This window comes from Delphinus delphis, chromosome 15, assembly GCF_949987515.2.
Source record: "Delphinus delphis chromosome 15, mDelDel1.2, whole genome shotgun sequence".
Lineage (NCBI taxonomy): Eukaryota > Metazoa > Chordata > Mammalia > Artiodactyla > Delphinidae > Delphinus > Delphinus delphis.
In genome coordinates this window covers 72,234,893-72,255,833 of record NC_082697.1, presented here as the reverse complement: position 1 = coordinate 72,255,833, position 20,941 = coordinate 72,234,893, and the positions used below count along the sequence as shown (strand labels likewise).

The window sequence follows — 20,941 nt, the reverse complement described above, 5'->3', positions numbered from 1 at the left end:
GGAGCACAGCACAGGCTCCAGACGCACAGGTTTAGTAGCTGTGGCTCACGGGCCCAGTTGCTCCGTGGCATGTGGGATCTTCCCAGACCAGGGTTCGAACCCGTGTCCCCTGCATTGGCAGGCAGATTCTCAACCACTGCACCACCAGGGAAGCCCTATTGCTTGAATCTTACACACAGTTGACCCTGGGGTATTGATTCCAGGACCTGCCATGGATACCAAAATCCTCAGATGCTCAAGTCCCATAGTTGGCTCTCCATATCTGTGGTCCCACATCCACAGATGCAACCAACCATTGATCATGTGGTACTGTATGAAGTATTTATTGGGAATAAAACCACGTATAAGTGGACCTGTGCAGTTCAAACCCGTGTTCAAGGGTCAACTGGAATATGTACTCCTGGACTGCAGAAAAATGTGAAAAACTTCAGTGCCCAACACTCCAATCCATCCATCCAGAAGTAGAACAAATTGCCCAGGTGGGAAGGAGGGGAAAACCTTCATCAGGACATGGACAATATTGTCCTCATCCCTCCCCAACCCCAGGACCCAGCCCAATCCCCCCCAGGTGACCCACACACAAAGAGGAGCCAAGGGGCCTCATTGTAACACTCATTTTTATATAAATATCCGCAAGTCATGTTACAGAATAAGTCCCACTGGGGAAAAAAGTCAATGTTATGTTTTTGTTAAACCGACCCCTGCCTTCTAGGTTGGGCCCCAGCCTGGGGGCACCTGCTGCTTTGGGAAGGCTGGGGCTGCTGCCAAGAGGCTGCTGAAGAAGCTGCCTGTGTTGCCCACCCCCGGGCCAACCCCCTTCTTTGGTGTGTGGTACATGGTGACCTTCTCTGGCCCCCCTTAAGGAGCCTGTGGCAGGGTTCTGGGGAACAGGGTTCTGGAGAGCAAGGTCCAGGAATCCTGGGGGCACTTGGAAATAGAGTGGGGGGGACCAAGCCACTAAGGTGGAGTCTGAAGCCTAGAGGTTGCGCCTTTGGGGATGGGGGCACACAGAGGTAACAGGAACAGGTGGGGGGAACCTGGGCTGACAGCCAAGCAGGAAGCACTTGCCCTTCTCTCTAGCCTAGGTACCCAGGTCCCTTTTCCTGTTGGTCCGCCTCCTGCTGGGCCCCAGATTTCCAGGGATAAGCCCTGGGTTCCTGCCTGTTCCCTCCCAGCTCTCCCCACTGCAATCCCCCCTCCCCCCACAGAGAGGCCAGAGGCTAGGAACACAGCACCAGTCTTAGGATTTAATTAACCAGGAAGGGGGATTATTGGGAGGGGCACCCCTGTAAAAATGTACAAAAGGTCTGGGGGGCTATGTGGAAGAGGAGATAAATATGTACATGGAACCCCCCTTCCTTTAGCCCCTCCTCCCCCAGCCCTGAGAGGGCATGAGGACTTGGGTGGTAGGTGAAGAGGAGGGGGGCACTTTGGCCTCTGGCTTAGTGAGCCCTTGGGGAGGCAGGCCAAGGGCCTAGGGGCCCTCAGAAGGGGCGATGGTGCACCTCAGGAGATCACGAGCTATGACCTCTGAAATGACCCCCACTCTCATGTACACACACACCTCTCTAAAGGCTTGTGACCTCTGCCCTCCCAGTGACCCCAAGATCCAACTGATGCTTGATCCAGTGGGGGTTGGGGCTTACTGCTTCCAGATTCCACGACCTCAGAGGTGGCTGGTGAGGTCATGACCTCTACCCTCCAGCCCCGGCTTGAAACCTCAGCTCTAGGACCTTGTCAAAAGAAAAGGGGGATGGAGCTATGCCCCTGCCCCTCCCCTTCCCTCACCTGTCAGCCCGGGTTGGGCCAGGGGCCCGAGGTGGGGAACTAGGCCGAGGGGCGGGCACAAGCGGAGGTGGTGCCCCCAAAAGGGCTCCTGGCGGGGTCTTGCTGAGAAGGTGAGGGGTTCCCGGGGCCGCAGCTGGTGGCGGCGGTGGAGCCAAGCGGCTGTATAGCAGGGGATGGGCAGGCTCTAGACCGTAGAGGCGGGCAGCAGCCACAGCCCCTGGTCCAGTCAGCTCCTCACCCGCCTCATAGAAGCGGGGTGGCCTAGAGAGGCGAGGGGGCCCTGCCAACCAGGCTGGCTCCAGGAAGCCAGCACAGCGCTCTGGAGGACTAGGGCCCAGAAAGGGGGGTGGCCGGGGCCTCTCAAACAGCAGGTGAAGGCCTTGAGGCCCGGTGGTGGTGGCAGCGGCAGCGGCGGCGGCGGCGGCGGCGGCAGCAGCAGCGGCGGCGGCGGCGGCAGCAGCAGCCTCCTCCTTCCGCTCTTCCTTTACCCGCACCGATTCCTTGGCTGGCCTGGCCCCTTCCTCGCCAGCCCGCGCCTTGGGAGTAGCAGGAGAAACTCGGAGCTGGGGCCGTGAGAAGGGGAGGTCCCTGGGGGCAGGGAGGAGAGGATGAAGGTACTCCGGAGGTTGGACTGAGGTAAGGGAGGGAGGAGGGCAGGGCAGGTGGGGGCTGGCGGGGAAGCACACCTGTCTTTCTCCTCCTTAGTGAGAGAGGGCTCCCTCCGCTCCACAGGCCGCTCCTTGTCTGAGCCTGGTGTCCGGGCGGCCTCAGGGGGCCGGACCCAGGCAGGAAAGGCCAGAGGACTGCGGTGCAGGCGGCCCCATGGGTCTGGCGGGGAGGCGAAGGCTGGTGGGGCCCCTGGGCTTTCTTTCTGGGCAAAGACGGCGCCGGAGTCTAGACAGAAGACAAAGTAGAAAGTGATGGGAGCCAGGAGTGGGAGGTCCCACTCAGGCATCCTCCCAGTCCCCTGCCTGAGCACAGGAGCCCACTGCCCCCACCCCACCCCGCCCAGCACTCACTGAATGTGGGGCTGCCCAGGCCTCCAAAGGCCCCGTTGGAGAGGGCAGCCAAGGAGGCGAAGCTTGTGGGACGCCCAAAGGGATCTGTAGGAGAAAAGGGGGATGGTCAGAGCATTGGGCGGCCGGCTCTGAGCAGGCATCAAGGACTGGCAGGGAAGAGGCTGATCACCAAGCAGGCCCCAGAAAAGCACTGAGCTTTAAGGTGCAACGTGTTGTTTAACCTCACAAGCTCCATGAGGCAGACGGGAGCATTCCCACTTAAAGATGATTAAACAGGCTCAGAGAGGTGAAGTAACTTGCCAATCAATGGTCATCTAACCAGTGAGTGGAACCCCCAATCCAGGGCCTCTGACTCCAGAGGTCAGGCTCTTACCCCACAGCCCCCGACACCAGCCACCCAGACCAGCTCTACAGCAAGCCACTCGCCTGAAGGCCTCAGCTAGCTTCCTCCCACCTGCATGCAGGGCTGCTCCCAACCTGACCCTAACTTCATATATATGTCACATAGCCAGTCAGAACATGTAACTAGCAAGCTGCGGGAACCTCACAATTCCTCTTCTAGGAACACCTTTTCCTAGGCCAGCCGGCTCAACTCCTCCTCGTCCATCCAAACCCAGGATAAATCTCCCCAAGAAGCCTGCCAAGATCACTGGGAGCCAGTGACCATGCTCTCCGCTGGGCCTGCACAGCCTTCCTCCACCCCACTCTCCCAGGTGGCACACTCCCCACTACCACTGGCTAGTTTCAGAGACAGTGACTGAGCTGTCAGGGATTGGCGATTACTCTGCCCTTCCCTATCCCATTTTACAGAGGATGAGATCAAGGCTCAGAGGGGGTAGAGTAACCTGCCCAAGGTCACAAAGCAAGTGGAACCAGGTCTACCCTCCATTCCAGCTGCCTCTCAGGTCTAACTTCTATCCCCAGCTTAACACCTCCTGGAACTCAGGGACAAGGCTTAGGTTGCCCAACATGCCTTTGGCTCTTACCAATGTGGGTGCTGGGGCTCAGAAAGGGTCCGTGGGCCCCGGGAGCTGCCGTGAAAGGGTTGGCTGCAGCGTGGACGGCACCTGGGGCGGAGAGGCGGGAGATTCTGATGAGGCTGAGTGGACGCAAGGTGGGCCTCGGGCTACAGGTGGGCAACCTCAGGCCCAGAGAGGGCTGGCCAGACTCACCAGTCGCAGTGAAGAGGGAGGCGGCCGGGTGGGAGAGCTCCTGCCCAGGGGGCAGGGCCCCATAGGGCCCCGGAAGGCAGGGCAGGAGGTCGTTCCGAAAGTCAAGCTTGTGGGAGTCGCCCTGCGTGGGACAGGGAGAGGGGCAGTGAGTGAGGAGCCAGGTGTGGTCCCGCTCTTGCTCTTCCACCCCGAGGCCCCCTCCGAGGGCTGCCTGGCGCCAAGACAGGGCTTGGGTGGCCCTCTGCCTCTCTCAGGGCCTTCTCTGACCACCCCCCAGTTAGCAAGAGAACCTAGTGCTAACTGTGGACTTGCTCAGGCAGTGACCAGGGACAGGAGGGAACATTTCTGGCCAAGATTCTGCCAAGCTCTGCTGAAGGTAGACGCCCAGAGCTCAGGCAGGCCCACTCTCCCCAGCCCTCCAGCCCCAGTACCTTCATCTTTTCCTGGTGTCTCAGGATCATGTAAGCCACGCGCACGTGCATGGCACACCACTTCCCTGGTTTCTGCCGCCCCAGAAGGATGACCAAAGGGAAAGGGAAGGAAAGAATGTTCACTCATCACCCACTCCAGACCTGGCCCTGGGCCCAGCCTTGCCACACAACGTCCCCACTCATCACCCCTACACCTGAGGGATGACTAGGTTCATTTCACAGCCTAGGAAACTGAGGCTCAGAGAGATAAACTGTCTTGCCCAAGGTCCCACGGCCAGCTGTGTCTGAACCCAGGTCTGCGGTTTGCAAGCCTTTCGCTTCCTGCTGTTCCACATCTGGCTGCCTCCACGTCTTGGGCTTCTTGCTTATTCCCAAGCAAGACCCTCCCCTCACACAAACACCCTGACGCCAGCCCCCAGCCTCATGCAGCCTGAGGTCCTCACCAAACTCACCCTCAAAGGTGGCCGGAAATGGTCAGGGATCTGGGAATAGCAAAGCAGAGATTGGCAGCAGTTCAGACCTGTTTACTGACCTGGGCACCTCATCTCCAGAGTCCCCAATGCCCCCCCAAACACCTCCCTGAGACCGTGTGCGGCTCCCTCAAACCTTTCCTTTCCCCATCTCTCCCACTCCAGGCACCTCCCCTCCAGCACCAAGTTACTGAACCTGGCTCCAAGGAGGTGCCCTGCTTGGAAGGCTGTGGAGTGGGTTAGTGGGCAGGCAGGACAGGTTTCTCAGAGAAGAAGAGTAGCTATCTGATAAACAGCTTTATATAATGAAGATCTGCTTAAGATTTCTTTAGAAAAAAACCTTTACTATTGTTAAAAGAAGCTGGAAAACCTCTGGTCTAGTCTCTCCTTTAGGAAACAGATCCTGTGCTTTTCAAGATGTTCCCAAAGCCCTGGGCTTTAAGGCTGCTCCCCACGTCACTTCACAAAGAAGCAGCTTATCTTTTCATTGTTTTATGGACAGAACTTCCTGGTATGATATCATTTGAAAAAATGAGTGCTGTGACTTAAAAAATTTGAAAACCCCTACAAAAACCACCATCCTAGAAATCTTATTTCTGGGGCAACTTCATGAAATTCCTATCCCTCATGCCTGAGAAATCCTTCATTTATAGAAATTCCCTCTTCTCAGGTCCTCAGAGACACCCCTGACCATATATTAAAGGGAGGAATCAGTGGTTCACTCTCAAGTCAACCCTGCTCTCCCTCAACAGATCTTCCAGCTGCCCGAGGACCTGCCTTGGCCCCCCTCACCTGTGTCCCCTTTTGGGGAAGCCCGCTCGGCACTGGCCCCAGTCGTGGTGGCAGCTCGGGGTTCGTGCTCTGGGAAAGGGGAGTGGAGGGATCAGTCAGGAGAGCTGACACCAGGCATAAGAGGGATCTAAAACCAAGCTGGGGGCTGGGACAGGGAGGGAGCATGGCTTTGGAGAAACCTGGGTCCACAAGGGGAGGGCAGGAGGATGGGCATGGTTTTGGGGAATGGGAAGGTAAATGGATCCAGGGGTATCCGGGTTTGTAAGGGGTGGGAGGTGGTGGTGTCGTCTGGATTGGGAGCTCACCTTGGGCTGGAAGGCCCCCTGCAGGGAGCCAAAGGAGACAGCCGGCGGGAGGCCCGGAGGTAGGCCGGGCACTGCGGGAGGGAAGGCCGTGTACGGCTGTGGAGAGAAGGGGACTAGTCCAAGCTGGGGGTGGAGGTGCAGCCCATCTGCGGTCTGCCCATCAGTCCTCTGGCCTCCACCCTAAATCCCCCCCAGGGAGCTCTCCCAGGCTCAAAGCTCTTGCTTTTGAAGCTGAAGACTGGACCCCAACAATCAGGGCCACAAGCATTGATGCATCCATGCCCACACACCACACACACCACACACCCACACACACACTCTCACACACTCACATTATGCCGGAAAAGGCCTTCCATCTTTCCTGGATATTTCTCAAACTAGGGAAGAGAAGGGAAGAGTAAGCTGCCAGCCAGGAACCCAGGGCCTTCCCCTGGAAGCCATACCCTCCCCCCAGGTCTCTGAGCCTCATCACCGGCCCAATGAGGAGCTCACCATGTGGGGGCCGTGGGGTGGCAGCAGGCCCGGGGGGTAAGGGGTGAAGTGCTGGTGGGTGTGCTGGTGGGTGTGCTGGTGCTGGTGGTTGTGCTGGTGGAACTGGAAGGCCAGGGGCCGGGCAGAGCCCCCTGCCCCCACCACCTCGGGGCCACCCTGGGCATTCAGGTAGCGAGAGTTCAGGTCCTGGCCGATCAGGTCCTGCTCTGTGGGAGGGGAGGGGGAGAAGGCTTTAACATCTGTAGCCACCGTGTCAGCCTCCTTGGGCCCGGGTGACTGGCCTTCCCTTCTGGCTTTGGGCCGCTCCCTCCTCACGCCCTGCTGCTTGCTAAGGTCCAGATGCCCCGAAGCCAACTGGGCCCAAGCCCGGGGCCATGGCCCCCCACCCCCCGGCCAGGACCCCAAACTCACCAGAAAGGGCGTTAGCGGCTGAGGCCCCAGGGTGCCCTGGCACCTGCAGCAGGGGAGGGGGCGGGGGCAGGGCGGGGCCAGGGGAGAATAAGGAGGGGTGGGGGGGTGGGGGTGCGGGCCGCAGCCCGGGTGGGGGGAAGCTGTGGGTGGACAAAGGCAGGGGCAGTGAGGGCGTCGGGGGCCGGTGGGTGAGCTGCGCGGACGAGGAGGAGGCAGATGAGGAGGAAGAGGACGAAGAGGATGATGAGGGGGGAGGCTGAGCCACGGGAGGGGCCGGGGCCTTGGGGGGCGGCCGTGAAGAGCTGGGGAGAGAAGTGGGGAGATGAGTGAGGGGTTGGGAGGTGCCAGCTCTGACGGGAGGGGGTCAGAAGCCTGGGCGATACCTTGACCCTGGTTCTCCAACATGGAAGGTGGTAGAACCTGGCCCCCAGGACCCCCACCCGCCGACCCGGAGAACCCAGCCTCAGACTGAGGTACCTCCCACACCCAATAGCCCCCTCTCTCCATCTCTAGGTCTCTTTTTCCACACAGCTGCCTCTGACGCCTCTGGCCACGTGACTTTCCCTTTTCTGACTCGACCACAGCACAAAACGTATCGTTCACTTTGACGCTTAATTACGACAGGCCACCTGGGTTCCCACCCTAAGACAGTGGAAGCAGCACCGCCCTGGCCTGGCCTAGGAGTCAGGAGACCTGAATTCTAGGCCCATCTTGCCATTAACACCCTGGGTGACCTTGAGCAAGTCACTGCCCCTCTCTGAGCCTTAGTTTTCCCAATAATAAGAGAATGATAATGATGATAACAATAATAACAAAGACAGCATCGATGATAATAACAGTGTCAGTGATTCTTACCCTTTAGTGAGCACTTACTGTAGGCCAAGTGCTGTCACCTGCTTTATATGCTAATCCAAGTCTCCAACATTCCACATCACCTTCCCAATTGCTGCCGCATCCATGGAACCCCCTGTACCGTTTACTTCTTTAACTTAACTCAGTTTGTTTTTACTTAGCCTCACCAAGCAGTAACACGTGAAATAAAGGGATTGAGGAACTATTTATATTTTTTTAAAGCACATCAGAGCTGAAAAAATTTTACTCGCATGACATCTAAAATGCACTTACATACCACTAACAAAGAGCGTACACACTTTGGGAAACACTGCATTAATTCGTAATTAATCCTCACAACAGCTTTACAATGAAGGTACTATTATTTCACTTTCCAGAAAGAAGAAATCAAGGCTCAGAGAGGTTAAGTGACTTGTCGAAAATCACACAGCCATTAAGTGGCAGAACAAGAATTTGAATCCAGGTCTGACTGACACCAAAGCCAGCACTCTTAATCATGATGTCAGCATTTCCCAAAGTATGTTCCAAAGAACACTATACCTAGCAGATGTGCCTTGCGAAAATGTCTCACCAGCAAATAAGATTGGGAAACGACACAAACTGGATTCCCCTCTATGTGAATATATAAGGGTTCTGATAAGTCCTGTAGTAATCTCTTCAGATTTGTTCCACCCAGCATCTCTCAAACTTTTTAGCCTCCGAATCCCTTTTCAAGTCATATCCCACAGGTACCATCCCATATCCCAGCCACAGAATGCAGGGGCTGACACCAAAATGACCAGGCCTTTCCAGACCAGGCCAAACCCCTGGACCACTCACCTGCCAGTGCTGAGGTCCAGGCTGCTGCCATAGGGGGAAGTGCGGAGGCCGAAAGGCGAGACCCGAAGCTGCAGCTGGGGCTGGGGTGGGGGTGGCAGACTGGGGGCGGCCGGCAAGGGTGCAGGGGGTGAGATAGGAGGCCGAGGGGCCGGTGGAGGCGGTGGTTCCTTCGGGGGGAAAGGCACTAGCAGCGGGTCGGGCCCTGGGGGCTGTTCCTGGCTCCGCTCCAGGCCCGACACTTTAGGGACTACGGAGAGTTTTGCTTCACAGTTCCCATTGAAGGCGCCATGGGGGCCCGAGGCTGTGAAGGCAGGACAGCAGATATATTCAGTTGAGGTCCACGCTCACCCAATTTCCCTCCCTTGTCTCCAACCCCAGCCCTTGGGACCAACCTTTGCTGGTTGAGACAGTAAAGGACGGGTCAAGGTCATCATCGGAGACCTGGGGAAGAAGGACAGGGACAGGGTCAGGTTCTGGTCAGGTCGGGCCCTCACTCAGGAAGGCCAACAGCCTCTGGAGTCTGCTAGGAACTGGTAGTGGTGACAAGTCTATTCCATCAACTTAGCTGAAATCCACCAAAGATTGTGGGCTCTAGGGGGCCCTATGCTTGGGGAAAAGGGTAGAGCAACTGAGCCTGAGAATCTGATAGGTTGGGAGGACTGAACTGAGGCAGCATGGAAGTAGCAGAGAAACAAGCAAATCAAAAATGTCAGATATCACTAACTGCTGGCTCAGATGCCTACCTGGCTTATAGATTTGTTTGGTCCATAAACGTTAGCAAAATTCTTAAACTAATTGCTTATATTTAGAAATCTGGAGATTCCTCATTAAAAACTCAGACTTGCAGGTTCTCTTGAGAATGGGCCGCTATTCTTCCAATAGTGGCTGCCCCGTTTGGATAGACAAGTACTATTTGTTTCACCACAGTTCCTGTCCAGCCAACTTTTTAAACTACAGCAAGACACACATCAGGGAGTACAAATTTAGTTAGTTACAGGAGTACAGCACCAACCGTTAGAACACACTGTTTCAAAATTAGCACATCAGCCCTAAGGATAAAATGAAATATACCTTTACAGGATATATTCTTAAACTGACTACAGTGGTTTAGTGTTCTCACTGCCATGACCATCCTCTCAGCTCAGACTCTAATCTACAGGAACAGACTAATGGCTAGCAGGAAGGACCAACTGGATTCCACAGCCACTCCAGGTTTCCGTGGAGAACACTGGTATCTCCAAGGGCTTTGGAAAGGATGGCAGAGCAAGGCATGGGCCTTTGATTCTTTGGTCAACTGGCTCTAGTTACCAAATATAATTTGTCACTTACTTTCTCAATCCCCTGCTCCATACTTCCTCCCTAAAAATCTAATTCTGGCTCAACCTAACACACGTTCCCCACTTAAGGGGAGACTCTTGTCTGCTGCACAAGGAAACTTTTAAGCTGCAGTTCATTTTACAAGCTGTAATACTGCCCACCCAACAAGTTCTAGCCCCACTCACCCTCTCGTCCAGATCGCTTTCCGCGTCACACTGGGGAGAAGGAAAGACAGAGGTGTCACAAGAGGGAAGAGGAGTGGGGGCAAAGGTTGAGAGGGGAATTTCAGACAGGGAGCGAAAGGGGAGGGGCTGGTACAGGTGGAGAGCACTTACTATGTATCCAGCTTCCGGAGAATGACGGGAGGAGGCCTGAGAAAGACCAGAGTCCAGAGGTAAGGGAGGCTGACTGGCGAGGCCTTTGGATAAAGTCTAAACTGCCCGGCAAGGCACTCAAGGCCCCTCATGACCTATTCTCAATCCCTTTCTACTGCCCACCCTTGTTCTCAATGCTCTGGCAATTTTTCAAATATACCAGATTCTCACATCTCTGTGTTTTCGCCCAAAACAACTTAGCCCTGTTTCTCTTCTTAGCAAACTTATGACTATCCTTCAAGGCCTGACTAAGACATCCCAGGGGGCTTTCCCTAACCACAACCCTCCTCCCATCCCCCAGACAGAATGAGTGGCTTCCTCATGTGGGCTTCTGCAGCATCTCTCCCAGATCTCTGCCTTCTGTTGCTTCTCAGGTTTTCGTCTAGGTAATTGCTCAAAGGCTGCTTCTTTCCTGCTATACTGACACCGACTTGAAAAGGTGTGCAGACACCATATCTAACTTATGATTCAACTAAGTCCCTTTGCTATATTTCTGAATTATCAATATGTTTTGAGGCAGACATAGTGTTGGCCAAAAGCAGGCAAGTCTGACTGCGGACATGTCTTTGTCAGACCTGGATGGGGCAGTGGAAGCTCAAATTTGCTCTGCCTTTCTCTTTGCCCTTAGAGACTGGGGTCACTGTTTACCATTAGCAGCACTGCTGACGGAAAATGGATCTATGTGAAGAACATTCTGCAGAGAGTTTTAAAGGACAGGGATTTGGGACAAGCTCACCTCTTTCCTTCTCCGCTTATTGGGCCATTTTCGGGCCCGATCCCCAGAGGGCCGGCCAGGCTCTCGATCAGAGCTGTCCCCTGGTTCCCCAGTTGCCCCACTGGAGCCCCCCCTCTTCCGCTTCCCAGAATGCTTCAGCCGATGCTCCAGTCGCTCTGGGGGCTGAAGAGACGCATCCTTCTGTGGAGGAGAAGGTGGAACTACAGTAGATGGAGAAAGGAAAGCTCCGACCTCTCTAGGGGTGACCAGGCTACCAAAGTGGCTCTCAGGCCAGGTAACCTGGTTGGTCCCTGGAGACTAGCTCTACCTCCTCCCACCCCAGGGTGGGGCAGCAGCCTGGCCAGAGGAGCCGGTTGCTCTGGTTTGGGGTGCCAGCATTCCCCCCTCAACTCCACCCCCTCCAGGCACCGTACTCTTCTCTCTGGCCCTCTGAAAAGGTCCCCGGCCCCATCAGGCCCCACCTGCAAGGCCTCGAGGCTGGCGAAGCTGGCGATGGCGAAGCCATCGATCAAGTCCTCCTCTTCTTCTTCTTCCTCCTCAGGCTCCTCCTCAGCCTCCCCATCGTCTGCGCCCCCCTCCTCCTCCTCCTCCTCTTCCTCCCCGCGGCTGCCCGAGCCAGCAGGCCGCTTCCGAGCTCGGGGTCGCGGGGGCCGAGGCCTAGGACGCGGCCGCCGCCGTCTCGGGCCTCCGGGCCGCTCTCCAGACGAAGCTGACGACCAGGGCCTGGCGGGCGGCGGCGGCGACGACGACGACGAGGAGCCGCGCGGGGCGGCCAACAGGGCCCGGGGCGCGTCGCCGCCGGGACCTCGGCGGCGCCGCTGCTCCCGGTCTCGGTCTCGGCGCGAGCAGCGCCGCCGCCGCCGCTCCCCCTCAGCGGCCCAGCCCGGGCCCGGAGCCGCGGCCGCTGCCGTCTCCATGGCGACCGCCCTCAGCGCCGCATCCGGAGGCGGCGGGCCCCGAAACGGCCTGTCCGGAGGCCCGGGGTCGCAGGCGCGGCGCTGGCGGCTGCACAGGGACGAGAGGGCCACGGCTTCCCCTTTAAAGCAGGATCTGCTGGCCCCGAGCTTGCCCCAAGGCCAAGGCCCGGGGAGCCGGCGCCGCCCCCGGGGCGACAAGCCTGAGAGCCCCCCCTGTGGGGCCGGCGGGGCCGAGACGGCGAAAACGGGGCGGTCGTCCCTTTAAGGCAAGGCCTCAAGCTGTCCAGCCCCTGGCCCCTTTAAGACGACCCAACGGTGTCCGACCGGCCTAGTTCGGTGGCCGCCCCCTGCCAGGGGTCGAGACAACTCTCCCCGAGGAAGAGGAAGGGCCACCCCTTTACCAGGGGCCGAAAGCTCGCCCCGAAACGCAGACCTCCCCTTTAAAAGTGCCTCAAGTCCGCCGGCTAAAAGAGGCCACCCCTTTAAAGAGTCCAGGGTTCTCCAAACACCAGGCCACCCCTTTAAGGGCTCGGAAGTTAGTTTCTAGTCCTCCACAAGCGGCCACTTCCCCTTTAAGTTGAATTTAAAGGACTTCTTGCGTGGGGGAGAAGTGGCGGTGAGAATTCCCACTAGCTCCACTTCTCCCAACAGTACAGTTCTCAATTTGTCAGCATCTGGTTCGGTGCCTTCCCCTTTAAAGGCTGGCGTTGTAGTCCGCCGAGATCAGTGGCCACCCCTTTAAGGAGATTTAAAGGGGCCTCTTCCAGGCCCAGCTCTTCCAGCCTCCGCCTCCGGTCGCCATGAAAGGCGCGAGGGGGGGGGCGGGGCCGCGGGGGCCAGCCCTCCAAAGCCCCGGATGTGAGGCAACGGTGACGGGTAAAGCTTGTCTGTCTGCCGACATAAAAGTCTCTTCCTCCTTTCCTCCGTCTCTGTCTGACTTGCGTCTTAAGGGATCCGAAACGGCTGTTGGGCAGCGAGGGAACTCCAGCTCACCCTCCTGTCGTCTCCCTTGGAGTCTTGGGCCTCTTCTCCGCCAGGACTTCCCTGCCCCTCCTCCCTCTTCCTTCTCAGCCTACGCCTCCTTCCTCTCTCGGCCTCCTCCCACTCTCCGCCCCCTTCCCCCTCACCCCTCTACAGCCTTAGTCGTTGATAGGTTGAGAAGTGTACGTCAAGACGAAGGGCGGAGTCAAACTAGGGGGCGTGAGTAATATGTAACCGCCCTCAAATCTTGGATTGGGTATGTCAGATTAGCTCCGCCCTTCATCAAGTCTTGTGACTCGACTGGTTAGAAGTAGGTGCTTGGGGCGGTTCTCCAGATGACCCCGCCTCTTCCTGCTCTTCGTTCATTGGCCCGTCTCCTGACGGCGTCAAGGCGAGGATCTGGATGTAGTGCGCGAGGCCTAGGGGACGGTTGGCCGCTGGGCGGCGCGCGGTCGCGGAAGGTCCCAGTCGACAGCCAGCAACGGCTTCTCTCCCTTTCCGCTGCTTGGCTTAGCCCACAGGCAGCCTGGCTTCTCGCGCACGCGCTTGGTGATACCACCATCCGGCTGGCAGCTCAGTAGGATCCCCCGCCGTGCGTGGTGGCTAGAGCACGCGGCGTGCTTTGAGAGCGCCAGCCGCGCGGGAAGGAAACCGCATCCCATTTATCGCTCGGTGCAGTGGGAGAGTGCTGGCCTGTGGTCTCCGCGTGCTAACAAGAAAGAAACAGTGCCGGGCACCTCCTCACATATTAACTCATTTGACAATGAGGAGTATCTTAGGAAAGTACTGCTATCGGCCCCATTTTACAGATGGAGAAGGGAATTGATGCACATTTAGTTTCCTAACCAAGATTTGGACTCAAGAAGCTTAGCTCCAGGCTGTGCTCTTTACCACTGCTCTGTTCTGCCTCTAAGTTATGAAAGATGTACAGTGCCGCTTGTGTCCTCTGGTTGCCTGGGTTACCCTTTTAATGTGGACATTACACTGAGAGTCAACTTGCTTTTCTTATGTATAAAATGAGTATAATTCTCACAGGGCTATGTGTAGGTCAATTACCTGTGACAGGTTGTTGTAGGTGCTTAATTACAGCTGATTACTCTTAGCTCTTGAATCCAGCAGCACGTTCCTGGCCTGCGTGTTAGGAGGAACTCAGGACCATCTTGAACAAGGCCTTAGTCCACTCTGGGACTTTCAGTCTCCTGTTTTTTGCCGCGCTGCGCAGCTTGCGGGATATTAGTCCCCCGACCAGGGATCAAACCCGTGCCCCCTGCAGTGGAAGCACGAAGTCCTAACCACTGGACTTCCAGGAAATTCCCTCAGTCTCCTCCTTGATGTAAGTGAACTGAGAGAACCCTGACCAGGGTCACATTAGCTTCTGGAGCATACTCAGAAGTATCCCTCCACATAGGAAAATTCTCAAATCAAGAGGGTATCTCCAATGACCATTCCTCTACCCTCTCCCTATATCCAACCTTCATCATCTTCCCTGGTCCCTCCCGTTTCCCAGTTTCGGGTGCCAAAGTAGAAACATCAGCCAGTACTGCCAGTTAATCTCAAACTCAGCTAGAGACATACAAAAGAATCAGAAACATATCGAAAACTTTACTAGAAACACAGAGAAAAAAAATATAACTGTCTCAGAGACTTCCCCTCCCTCCAGGACGGATGGACAAACAGATGGAGCTTCTAAGTCCGATGGGGCCGCTCTCGATCCCCTTCCTCCTCCTCCAGGAGCAAGGCATCCAGCTCCTGCAGTCGCTGCTGCAGCAGGGGTCCTACATCTGGGCTGGGGGCCAGATTGGGAGTAAGGGTCCTGCCAGCTGCAGCCCGGGCCCCGCGAGATGGCCGCCGGGATCGAGGAAGACTACTGTCCCGAAACTCTACAGTTCGCCGGAGCTTCCTTGAGCTGGTGAAAATCAGAGTCCCGTTGCGCTCCCGGGGTTCCTCAAAGATGGTCTCAAAGGTCCTGGACCAGGCAGGGAGGAGTGCTGGTTACCAGCACGCCCCCTGGTTCCAGATTTCCCTCTGTCACCCCCAAGCCTTCAAAGTTTCTCACCTCCTGGTTGTGGGTGACTGGTAATTCTTGTTGGTGTAAATTTCTTCTAAGCTGAACTCCTTCTTGTTCAACCTGTGAGCAAAGAGGAGCAGAGGCCTCTGAGAAACCTGGGGCCAGTGGGCCTGGAGAAGGGATAATTAAGGCCTGGTCTGTATTTCAGTTTCTAGGACGTGCCAGGAGTGCTGCCTGAGGCAGACAAATGGTTCTAAGCATAAACCATGTCCAGACCAAATTGACTCCTCCAAGCTGGACTGTGCTCCCTGAGAGGAGATGAAGCCACACTCAGGGGATCTGAGCCTACACCTGTTTGGCCAAGGCAGCTCTGTGCACAAGAAGCCTCTCACCTGATTGGTCGAGGCAGCCCCATTGGTGTAAGGTTTGGTTGAGAACGGGCCGGTGTCCTGCGTATTCTGAATCGAGAAACCTTTCCCATGGTCTGCAAAAACGGGGCAGAGTGTAAAAGTGCAGCATGGGCTCAGGCTCCCACTTGTCTCCTCCCCCTTCATCTGTACCTCTACCTTGGTCTTGGGGTCTGAAAGCACCTGGTCTTCTGAGGCCCTTGGCTCCTTCCTCTTGGTTGAGCTCAACCTGCAGAGAAGGTCAAAGCTCAGGGCCAAACAGCATTCACAGCAACATCCCCATCTCCTGCCCACTGGATACTAGGGAAGGAGGCTGGGCCCAGACTATGGCCAGAGCTTTAAGGAGGGTTTATCAAGAGCACTACCTGGGTTCTGCAGGTTCAGAGAAGGAAGAAGTGGACGTGGTAGACGAGCAAGATGTGACGAGGGGAGGAGAGCCTCCCACTCCTCCAAGAGGGAAGACCTCTTTCCGGAGACAGGGCCGAGGGGGTGGCGGGGCTCGGGCCATCTCTCCACCACCCACAGTGTGCCGCCGAGGCCGTGGCCGGCTTGGGTGGGGTGGAGCAGGGGGCCAGCTGCAGGTATCTGGGCCGGGGGGCCCCAGATCGGGGCAGGAGTGGCTTCGGCCCAGAGAGGGCTTAGGGAGAGGTGCTGGGGGATTCTGGTCTTGGGCCCGCCATTGGCGGATAGGGGGCCGGGGACTGACAGATGCAGTGCCCTCAGCAGCCCCAGACTGCTCGGCCTCGGAGATGGCAATCTTCAACTCCAACTTCATGGGGGGTGATGGGGGCGGGGGCCGTGGGGCTTTGTTGGGTGTGAGGAAGATGTCAGCAAAGCTCTCCAGCTTGGAGCGGACGGAATGGAAGAGGGGGGCCAAGCCCCAGGGACTGAGGCGGGGGCGTAAAAGGCTGGATGGCGGTGGGGTCGATGGGAGCTCCAGAACAGGATCTGGGGCTGAGGAAAGGAGAGGGTCAGGTGGGTATTCCTCAGCTGCAGGTGTCTAAGCCCCACTTCAGTAGCCTTAGTCCCTCCCCAAACACTAATCTTTGCCCACAGAGGAATAAGCCCATCCCTAAAATACCAAGCCCTAAATTTAGAAGTTAAGCTTCAGGTCTCTGAAGTCTAAACCCCATCTTCATACACCAAGCTCTGCCCCAGGAGGGGGTTAAGCCCCATCCCCAACTCGTCACCTCACACTTCTAAGCTCAGCTAGAATACCCCAAGTCTCATCCATCTGAGTCCTTACCTGGTGGTGGGCTCTCCAGAGGGTTTGCAGGCAGGGCAGATGGCTGGAATGAGGGTTCCACATCCCTGGGTGGAGGCTTTGGCTGGTGAACCATCATCCTTGGCTCAGTTCTGGGGTGAAGGGGCAAGTTAAAGGCTGAGGAAGCTTCCAGATTCAGATCCCACCTGAGCCAGCACATCCCCTGTCCCTTAAGGCTTCTGAAAGTGCTACAAGGAAGGACTGGACATGTAAATTCTGATGCCCCTAGCTCTGGCTGCCTGGATAATGGCTGTTGCCTGCACATCTTGATAATCCCTTCCCCAGCCCTCTCACCTTCTCGCTGGGACGGTGAAGTTGGGAGTCTCATCGGCAAAGCCCTGGATATAAACAGGGGATGGTTGTGAGGAGGCAGGGAAGCCCCCTGTGGTCTCCGTAGCTTCCCACATCCCGACTCTCTCGGTCTCCAGATTCCTGCCTGGGTTCACACTAAAGACTTTTTCATATAGGTCTTTGCTCAGACAGTGTCTTCTGCCCTAAAACGCTGTCCTCCTTGCTCTGAGCAAAATCCACCCCAGACTCAGCCCTCCTACCCCTGTCTTCTATGCCCACTGGCATGCCTGCCCCCAGCTGAACTCCTGACATCTTTCCCTGAAGTTTCCATACCTCTGCTGGGGGTCTGGAGCTGGCAATGTCCTCTAGCATCACCACCAGAGTGGGCTGGGGGGCCTGGTCCACCTTTTGTGAAGGGCCCTCCTCTGGGCCAGGTGTTGTCCTTGATCGCCGCCTCAGTGTGGAATGGGGCCGACGCACACGGCTCAAGGGCTCTCGGCATAAGTGCAGTGGGTCGGGAGGCCTAGAGAGGGACCAGGAATATCAGTGGGGCTCAGCTGTGTTCCCAGCTTACCCCCCATCCTGCCATGCTCACCTGGCTTGTGGGGACCACGTGGCCTGTCGGGGTGGTGAGGCAGGTGGATGGCTGTGGACAGAATCCCGACGGTTGCTGCAGTGCCGTGGGGTGGAGATCTCCTCTTGGGGCACCAGGGGGACCTATGGGAGGAGGAAGTGTCAAGAGCAAGGTGACTGAATGAGGCTGGACAGGACCTCCCTGTGCCTAACAGTGCCCTATGCCACAAAAATGACACAAATCGTGGCTAGAATTCATTCAAGATCCCCAAAGAAGAGGTCAGTGATGGCCCTCAATTAAGGGCCAGATATGACAGTGTCCTGAGCTGCTGGTGTGGGAGCTGGATGTCACCCAGGCTATTTGAAGAAATGAAAAGGAGAAGGTGACCTGGAGTGAGTCACTGCCCTATTTGGGGCCTCAGTTTTTCTAATCTGTGCAATGGAGCCAAAGTCCTCAGCCTGCTTCCCAAGGATTGCCTAGAAGTTGGGCTGGGAAGAAAGCAGAAGGGTTTCTCATACTTAAGAGTTGTAGGGATGTGGTTTCAGCCCAACAGAGTTGGTAGTGGGGAATGGGCACTGGAGACACTGCCCAATTCCAGGCTGGAGTGAGAGCCAAGGAAAAACAAAAGACAAAAAAAAAAAAAAATCTAGCATTAGGGAGGCTGCCTGATGGACGAGTGTGAGTGTGAGGTGTTTGGACCTCAGTTATCCTCACTAGTGATCTAGTTTGACTTTGGTACTGAGGGGACCTGAGGGAGAAGGGGGCCTCTCAGTTCAAGGGGCTCACCATGTGGGCAGCCATGACATCTTCCAGGACCACGGCCAGGACCCGCCGAGAGGCTTTTTCCAACGGCGAAGGGGCCCCGAGGGGCTGCAGCTTCGGCCGTTTGGGGCTCCTGGCTCCCCATAATGCTCGAGCCAGGGGCTGGCGGCACAGACCCTGCCGGCCAGGCGGGCTGGAGGATGAGAGAAGCAGAGGACGGTCGCCTGAGCCTGTTGTTGGCTCTGTGGTTTCCCCGGTACGGCCACCAGGCTCCCCGTTTCCCGGGCTCAAGACAGGCGGGCGGGGTGCGCTCTCACCTGGAGTCCCCGGGCAAGTCCATGGGGGAAGCGGCGGCTCCGGGGAGTCCCTGGGGGATCCCAGGCTCCAGCCTGGGGTGGGGGGGGAGCGGGGGAGCCGGGAGTGAAGGCCAGCCCCTCCCGTGGGGCTCCGCCCTTCATGGTCCGCCCGCGGCTCCCGGTAGCTCACGGGCCGGAGCCCTGGGGCGCGTAAGGGCGCCCCCGCCTGGCTGCCAGGAACGGGTGTCTTCCCGCTGCCGCCGCAGCGACCAGCGGATCACTCGCGCCCTGTCTGGGCCGCGAAAACCTGGATTGCTGCGGCCCCCGTTCTCCCCCGGCCCGAGCCTCCTGGGGCCTTTGTCCCTGCAGATTCCGCCCGGAGATTCCCCCGGGATCAGCTGGGATCCCAGTCCTCGGAGGCTCAGTTTCCGCCGGAACCCTCTTCAATTCTCATCCACCCCCAGCGAGTGGCCGAGGACTCCGAAGCAATACTCCCACACGCCGACGGTTCCCCACTCCCACTAGATCCCCTAGACTAGACCCCCGCGGAAAGAATCCTACAGCGCGGTTCCTCCAAACAGACGCCGCGCGAGGATCCTCCTCTCCCTGTGAGCTTCGGCTCCGCAAAGCTCCACTCAGACAGGGGCGGCCCGAGCTTGAGCATCAGGAACTCAGTCCGGATCCCTGGGGATCCACTGTCAAGCAGATACCCCCCCTTCACTCCAATCCCGGGAGGTCCCGCCCACAGACCCCCTCCCTCCGCCCTCCCCTGATCCCCGCCCAGCTCTCTCCCCAGCCGGGGACCAGATGGTTCAAAAGTTTCTTTCCCTCCCTCCTCCCGCCCTCTCTGCAGCCGTTCGGTGCCCTCCCCCACGCGCCGCTCACCGCCGCCTCCCGCGGATCCCGGGTCTTCGACGGCTGCCACCTCCGGCTCCTTTAAAACTAGCCTTACCCAGCACTGCCCAACCGCCGAGGGCCTTCTTCTCGAAGCCTTGGGGCACCGCCCAATCGCCGGTCCCCGTCTTCCGGGGTGGTGAGAAACTAAGTGAAGCCGCCTGGCGGCCATCATCCCTAGGGGCAAGAAGCCAAATTTGGCAGCGCCGCCATTATAATTGAGGGCAGATTACGCTAAACCAGATGAACCGAAGTAGACCGGACGGCGTCATCTTCTCCGGTCAGTGAGTGGCCGAAGGCTATAGCAAGTTTCTTGAGCTATTGAGGCAACTGTCCTGAAGCTAGGTTGCCGCCACGTTTTTTAAGGGCATCTTCCGGTTCTTTCGTTTTTAGGCCAATAAACGTGAACTGAGTGCTAACGATATGTGAAATTCCCAATTTCCTAGAGAGGCCCCATTGAGCCCGTTTCCAGTACCATCGAAGGCTCCTGAACCGGGTTCTCACGTTGCAGGGAAGAGTTTGGCTAGGGCTGGTGCCGCCTCAGGCTCCTTTGCTCGCACGGTGGCCTGGAGAGACTGGGCTCGGTCAAAGTGGGGAAGAGGGTGGGGCATTGAGCTTCACTTTACCCAAGTGTTCTATAGAGGGCTCAGTACAGAGGCGTCATTGCAGGAGACCAGTAACCACCTTGGCGTGCTTGATGGGTCCGCTTTTCTCTGGGGCTCCCACGAGCCCTCTTTCAAGAGGGGCCTGGCTGATGGGGTGTGTAGATAGTCCTTAGTAGTAGGGGATCGGGGATGGAATCCTGCTGCTTAGAGAGGCTGCGTCACGGAAATTTTATACCAGCAGCCTGCTGTTGGTGGGGAGGTAGTGGGCATGTACTGGCTTCTTGTACTGTGAAGGCGCCCTCACTGCCTAACCAAAGCCCATGCCTCCACTAGTTCTCCTTCCCCAGGATTCCCTGGTCCAAACTAGTACTCTTCTTTTTTTTCTTTTTTTAAAAAAAATTATTTATTTTTGGCCGCGCTCCCAGGGCATGCGGGATCTTAATTCCCCGACCAGGGATCGAGCCCCTGCCCCCTACAGTGGAAGCTGGGAGTCCTAACCACTAGACCGCCAGGGGATTCCCTAGTATTTATTTTCTTGATAGAACAAAAAAGCCTGGAGCCTAGAATCCTGGGTCTGAGATGAAGGTGCGGAGTGACCTACTCAGCCCAGCATAATTCTCTTTTATGGGATTGAGTGATAAGAGTAATGATCCAGAAAGGAAGATATGGAAAGAACAGCATCGGTAAGAGTTGGTGTGGAAAATGAAGACTCCCGACTCTAACCAAGGACTCATCCAGATAGGTCTCTGGGACTACAGTGACTCTCTGTAGCACAAGGCCTGCTGGGGCCTCTGGAAATGCATGGTGAGACTTCTGGTGCGAATAAGCAACAGCTCTTCCAACCAGAAGTGTTCTCTCTCCCCGCTGGAGCAGGGCCGGCTACACAGGTGCCTGAGGATGTTCCCTGCTGGTATGGTGATGCTTCCAGCTGTGAGTAGAGATCCCTCTCAACTTTGATGAGTTG

The 20,941-nt window shown here is 57.1% G+C and overlaps 2 protein-coding genes across 5 annotated transcripts; both read right to left on the bottom strand.

Moving 5' to 3' along the window:
- Window positions 1-604: 604 nt before the first annotated feature.
- On the bottom strand, window positions 605-12,985 carry FBRS (fibrosin). Its single transcript, XM_060032085.1, has 18 exons — window positions 11,440-12,985; window positions 10,979-11,158; window positions 10,204-10,239; window positions 10,054-10,083; window positions 8,944-8,992; window positions 8,552-8,852; window positions 6,881-7,182; window positions 6,470-6,675; window positions 6,310-6,354; window positions 5,978-6,073; window positions 5,673-5,741; window positions 4,863-4,892; window positions 4,411-4,482; window positions 3,980-4,100; window positions 3,794-3,874; window positions 2,808-2,891; window positions 2,475-2,682; window positions 605-2,376 (listed from the first exon to the last, which is right to left on the bottom strand). Exons 1-18 carry the CDS (start codon window positions 11,893-11,895, stop codon window positions 1,785-1,787), a joined length of 2,958 nt encoding a protein of 985 aa, XP_059888068.1. The 5' UTR covers window positions 11,896-12,985; the 3' UTR covers window positions 605-1,784.
- A 1,473-nt stretch (window positions 12,986-14,458) lies between these two features.
- Window positions 14,459-19,444, bottom strand: PRR14 (proline rich 14). Of its 4 annotated transcripts, XM_060033118.1 has the most exons (12): window positions 19,364-19,444; window positions 18,500-18,571; window positions 18,207-18,375; window positions 17,442-17,563; window positions 17,180-17,369; window positions 16,850-16,893; window positions 16,538-16,647; window positions 15,657-16,245; window positions 15,445-15,520; window positions 15,277-15,368; window positions 14,933-15,004; window positions 14,459-14,842 (listed from the first exon to the last, which is right to left on the bottom strand). In XM_060033118.1, exons 2-12 carry the CDS (start codon window positions 18,520-18,522, stop codon window positions 14,563-14,565), a joined length of 1,767 nt encoding a protein of 588 aa, XP_059889101.1. In that variant the 5' UTR covers window positions 18,523-18,571; window positions 19,364-19,444; the 3' UTR covers window positions 14,459-14,562. The 4 variants fall into 4 exon arrangements, with proteins under 4 accessions (XP_059889101.1, XP_059889105.1, XP_059889104.1 ...); XM_060033122.1 differs by lacking the exon at window positions 18,500-18,571 and having other exon boundaries at window positions 19,364-19,393; XM_060033121.2 differs by lacking the exon at window positions 19,364-19,444 and having other exon boundaries at window positions 15,475-15,520; window positions 18,500-18,991.
- Window positions 19,445-20,941: the final 1,497 nt, after the last annotated feature.